Genomic DNA, 5,536 nt, shown 5'->3' on the forward strand with positions numbered 1-5,536 from the left:
AAGGCTTTGGGAGGAGCACGTTTGGTGAGGTGTACAGAGAATGCAGCGCGTCATATGCTGAGCAAGGGCCTGGCGGCCGCGGCAGGCGCGCCGCAGCGAATGGGGCTGGCGTCAAGCATGTACTATGGGCCGCCCCCAGCGTAACCCCAGCGCCGTCCTCGTAAACTGAACAGCTCATTGGGTGCCGCGCAGCGTCCGCGACCGCATCCAGTCGGCTAAAATTCCGCAGGCAGCGCTGCAAGCCGCCCACCTTGGCGCCGCAAAACTCTTTTGGCGGCGTTGGGTCCGGCGTCACCACCATGACCTCGTCGCCGGCCTCGCGCAGCCCCTTAATCAGCGATTCAAAGCGGTTCTTCATACCAGAGATGTGGCTGAACGGGCTGGGCTCGACGAAGATGGCAACTTTGCGCTGATTCTGCAGCTGGCCAGACGCCTCCAGGGGCCCCGCTGTAAGCGTAGCCGAATGGGGACGGGCAACCAGCACGCCAGGCCTTGCCACCAGAGACCTCTGAGCCGGGAAGGCCGTCCTCATGCCCGCGCTGTTCAGCGCCCGGTGTGTAGACTGCATGTCGATCGCGTATGAGGTCGCGGCGGTGGCTCTGTGGACTACACTGTATTCAACAAGCCCACAAGTCGCCTGGCTCGAAAGGCAGGGCGGGGCTGAGTGCGGGGCTCTTGGTCACCAAGTGCAAGCCTGCAGTGTGCTGCTGCTGCACTGCTGCTTCCTTGCGGACGAGTGGGCGTGGGAAAGGCTGCACCGTGTCAGATATAAGCATTGTTCCTGCAAACAGCCAAATATTGCGCTCTGCTGCTGCGATGCTCACGGGCCCGGGTATCAACACAGCATCGTGTCGATTCAAGTGAGCTGCCCTCTCTCAAGTCCCTCGGCCCTGCTAGACCACAAGTATAGTCTCTCAGACACTAGATTAATTTTAACCGCCTCCTGGGAAAGGCGTGCACCGCGAGGGTCGATTCACTCATCGCGCCAGAACGCAGATCACTCATAGTTCAAGTTTGTTGTGCTTCCAACACGTGGATCGCTCACAGCTCATTGGATATCCGCAGCAGTGCCCAGTAATGGCGGCTCCCTGCACAGACGCCGATGTGCGGCGAGCCCTGGGCACCGTGGCCGTGCGCTGCTCGGACGCAACGCTGCTGTCACGGCTGGCACAGGCGGCGCAGCAGCACACCCTCACCGCCAAGGCACTCGCGACACGCTACTCAACATTCACTATGAACAGGCAAGCTGCGCGGGCGCGGCAGCTGGGGCTGGGGCTCCAGGCCGGGGGCCATGCGCATGGCTCACGCCAGCGAGCAGAATATACAGGCCGTCCGTGAGGCTGGCTGTACACCATGCAGCGGTGCACCTGCTGCGTGCCTGATGCCCATCTGCAGCTCCACCTCTGCAAGAATCGCCCCTACATATGCAGCGGCAACCAGCTGCATATCTCCACCCTGTGACTTTATCGCTGCCGTAGTGACGACGAGCGGCTGGTCAACAAAGTGACCCCGGCGCTGGTGGAGGCGTTCTTGGCGCAGCTGCAGCGCGACGCCAGCAGCAGCGCACGCGTGGCTGCAGCGCAGCCGCGTGGCGGCGGCGCCGGCGGCCAATGGGGGACTCGGTCCTGGGAAGAGTGAGTGGCGGGGCGATGCGGCTGCAAGCAGGCGGGGGGCAGGACCACCCCCGCAGCCAACACCTGGAGCCCTGGGCCTGTAACAAACGGACGATTCGCGCCCTTGATGAGCTCTCAATGTCAATTGACAAGCTACCCGGATTCCCAAGCATGTCCATCATGGCGGCTTCAACGTTGCCCTAACGCGCTGCTCCACTCAGGCTGGCGGACACAATGGTTCCAGGGGTCAAGTCGGACCAGAAGCAGCCGCCCTCGACGCCGCAGCAGCGTGCCGGCGCCGGTGCAGGAGGCGCCTCCCCGCTCACACCGCAGTCCGCGCCGCGGTCGGCCTTCAAAGAGCGCGCCAACGTGAGCACCTGCTGCCCTTGGGCAACCTCGGCCTGCATGCTACACAATGCGTTGCCACGTGCTGCCCCGGCAATGCCAATCAACAAATCGAAACCCTGAGTCTGCTTGCCGCGCTCATGCCCTTGCCTATTTGCATGACCTTGCTCGCCATGCAGAGCGGGCAGGTGGTGTCGGTGTTCAACGAGCACGTGCCTGCCGCCCAAGCGCCCCACCTGGTGCCTCTGCGGCCCGAGCCTCTGGGGCGGCAGCTGCCGGGAAGGTACACGTTTATGATGGAGCGCCCGGAGGACAAGGTGGGCGGCGGCTCGCGTCCTTGCGGGGCGCATGCTACCCCTGGTGCATCATGATTATGGGCGGGGATGTCTCAGTGGCTGGTGAAAGGTTGTGCCGCGAGCTGTTTGGCAGACAGAGGGGCAGGTTGACTCATCAGTCAGGCGTCTGAACGAGGCGCCCGCACACCCGCGCAACCAAAATGCGCGAAACTCTTGTACTGACGCGACCAGGTCGCAGCGTTGGACGCGCGCATATGCGAGGGGCGGCGGCGGCTGGCAGAGGCGCTGGGACCGGACTTTGGCGAGGCGGCGCCCGTGGGCCAGCCTGTGCAGGTGCGGCTCGCACAGCAGCAGCAGCAGCAGCAGCAGCAGCAGCAGCAGCAGCAGCAGCAGCAGGGAGCCAAACGCGCGCGATTGTTGCTCCCAGTGCAGGCAGCAGCACTCCTGGTCGTCCGCTGCGCCGCCTGGGGTGATGCTGCGGTGCCCATTTTGCAGGACACGCCTGCACCCACTCATTGGCAGAGCATCCACAAATGTGTGATTGGCAGCACGCCTGAATGAACCACGCGCTGCGCCGCACCCACCCTTGACAACCCTGAGCAGGAGGACAGCTGGTTCGTTGGCCGCGTCGTTTCGGACACTGACGGCGGCGCCCCCAGCGCCGCCTCTCTCATGCTGGAGGGCGACGTCGCGACCAGCGGCGGCGCGCGCGCGGCTCTCGACCTGTCCCTGGTGCAGGCGGCCCGCCTGTTCCCCGGCCAGATCGCCGCCGTCCGCGGCTTCAACCCCACCGGTGGCCGCATCGTTGCGCGGCGGGTCGTGACGCATGCGCCACCACCGCCGGCGGCGTCAGCGTCGGCGTCGGCGGGGCAGCGGGGGCGGCAGGGCGCGGCGATGGACGTGGACGGCGGCGCGGGCGTTGCGGTCGCGGTGGCGGCGGGGCCGTTCACGACGGCCGACGACCCGACCGGCTTTGCGCCGCTGGACGCGCTGCTCGCGGCGCTCGCCGCGCGGCCGGCGCCGCCGGCGCTGCTGGTGCTGCTGGGGCCGTTTGTGGACGTCGAGCAGCCGGCGGTCGTGGGCGGCTCCCTGGACGTGACTTTCCAGTCGTTGTTCACGCACCAGGTGGGGCGTGCCCACGGCTTTTGCGCGCGTGAGATCTGAGCCGGCCCGCGGCAAGCCTGTCCATGGGGCAATGGACACAGCACGCGTGCGTGCGTGCGTTTTGCGTATCTGGGTATTGTGGGTGTGCGTGTATGCATGTGTGTGGGTGCAAAAGCGCGCCCCTTTAGGTCTAACAGGCATCCCCCCAAGCTCTGCCCACCCCTCTGCTTGTTACCACAAACCCCACCCCCCAGGTCCTCGCCCGCGTCGCCGCGTGGCAGGAGCGCCTACCCGCCCCCTGCCAGGCCGCGCTGCTGCCGTCCCTGCGCGACGCACACGCCATGCCAACCTTCCCCCAGCCGCCGCTGGCCGTGCCGGCGCACCTGGAGGATATGGAGTGCCTGCAGAACCCTGCGCTGTTCGACGCGGGCGGCCTCATGGTGGTGGGCGCGACGAGCCAGGACGTGCTGCGCCACATGGCGGGCGCGGAGCTGCAGCGGGGGCCGCACGCGGACCGGCTGGCGGCGCTCGCCAGCCATCTGCTGGGCCAGCGGAGGTGCGTGCGACGCGCGGGGGTGCACAGGCGGGTGGGCTGGAGGGGGCTGCTGCCCCGGCCCCACTGCACAGGATCATCATCGTTGGGGACCGCTGGGGCATACAGCTTGCTCTTGCTGTTGGCAGCAGCCCATCCTGGCTCTCGCGTCGCACTCCACTCAAGACGCGTCATGATTTAACAGCGGAACCCCACTCGGTGCCGCCTGCCCCGCAGCTTCTATCCCCTGTTCCCAGCCGCCCCCGGCGCGTGCCTCGACACGACCGCCGACGCGGCGTTGGCCATTGAGGTCCTGCCAGACCTGCTCCTCCTGCCCTCAGACCTCGCCCCCTTTGCAAAGGCCGTGCCAGCAGACGGCCCCTACCCCGAGTGCTCCGCCGGCCCCGCCACCGCCGCCGGCGGCGAGGGCCAGCAGGGCGGCAGGCAGCAGCAGGGGCGCAGCGTGCTGGCGGTCAACCCCGGACGGCTGGTCAAGGGAAACGGCGGCGGCACGTACGCGGTGCTCACGGTGCCGCAGGGCGCCGCGGCGGCGGCGGGCGGGCTGGCGGCGAGCTGCAGGGTGGAGATCACTCGGATTTAGCAAAGGACAGCGATTGGCTGATTTAGTGGGGCGTGAATTAAGGCGCCACGGCTGGCTTGCTGGCCGCACTGCTTGACGCGTCCTCGTCGGCGTGGCTGTTGGCCCAGCAGCCGCACTGCGGCCAGTGCTGCTTTCAGCTGTTGGTGGCCACAGCTACACAGTGTTGGTCTTACCATTTGCTCTTGTTGGGGGCGTACCAGAATGCTAAATGCCCGCGCTCACCCCTCAATGGACCGCCCCCCAACATATTAAATTTCCATCAGTAAGACGCAGCTGCATCACGGCTCCCGTCCCCGCAGCAGCGTCGTTCGTGCCTGCGTGTGCACGCACAGCATGCCACCAGACGGGTGGAACAGGAACCGCTAGCATGCTCCCCTAGTCTGCGCCAAGCGACAGCCGCTCAGCCTCTCGCGCCACCAGCGCCAGCTCGCGCGCCCCCAATTCTGGCAGCAGCGCCATCACAGCATACAGGATGTTGCGGTGTCCCGCGCTGCCGCTGCCGCCGCTGCTGTTGCCTTGGCTGTCCCCCCAGCCATCCCCGCAAGCTTGCGCCCCTTCAAGGCAGCCGCAGCCGCCTGCGCCCGGCTCTGTGCAGTCCCGCTGGGACGCGACTGCCGGGCGCGACGCTGCTGTGCTGCCTGTCAGCAGCGCACTTGCGCTGCTGCCGGGCTGCAGAGCCAAGCTCTGCCCATTCGCTCGATGGGCTCCCTCTTGACAGTGCCCATCGTCCCCGCCACGCTCACCCGTGCCAGGGGCCGCCCCCATACTGGGCTGCTGCTGCTCATCACCCAATTCATGCGAGCCTGCTGGCAGCAACCGTTTGGCAGCTGCGTCCGCCTCGGCAGCTGCCCGCTCCTCTGGCGTGACCTCCGTGTTGTCCAGCTTGGTCAAGGCCGGCAGACTGCGGATCGCGGCGGCGCGGTAGCCAGGAGCCTCGGCGCAGGGGTTGTCGGACAGCCACAGCACCTGGGGTTATTGTCAAAACCACATGTGATTGTGCCCAGCAACTCTTCTTTGAGGGAGAGGCCAGCATTACTGTAAACAT

General features: G+C 66.7%; 2 protein-coding genes across 2 annotated transcripts; one reads left to right on the plus strand and one right to left on the minus strand.

Moving 5' to 3' along the window:
• Positions 1–250: 250 nt before the first annotated feature.
• Positions 251–532, minus strand: MNEG_6812 (hypothetical protein; the record flags this gene model as incomplete). Its single annotated transcript, XM_014044710.1, has 1 exon — positions 251–532. A coding segment is annotated over one exon (282 nt), but the record flags the coding sequence as incomplete, so codon positions are not given.
• Positions 533–1,077: 545 nt separating this feature from the next.
• MNEG_6813 (DNA polymerase alpha subunit B) lies at positions 1,078–4,491 on the plus strand (the record flags this gene model as incomplete). The annotated part of the gene is made up of 8 exons (XM_014044711.1): positions 1,078–1,334; positions 1,479–1,634; positions 1,835–1,982; positions 2,138–2,275; positions 2,486–2,587; positions 2,858–3,379; positions 3,613–3,914; positions 4,128–4,491. 8 exons carry the CDS (start codon positions 1,078–1,080, stop codon positions 4,489–4,491), a joined length of 1,989 nt encoding a protein of 662 aa, XP_013900165.1.
• Between the last annotated feature and the right edge of the window lie 1,045 nt (positions 4,492–5,536).

The sequence above is a fragment of the Monoraphidium neglectum genome, assembly GCF_000611645.1.
Source record: "Monoraphidium neglectum strain SAG 48.87 unplaced genomic scaffold scaffold01146, whole genome shotgun sequence".
Classification (NCBI taxonomy): Eukaryota; Viridiplantae; Chlorophyta; class Chlorophyceae; order Sphaeropleales; family Selenastraceae; genus Monoraphidium; species Monoraphidium neglectum.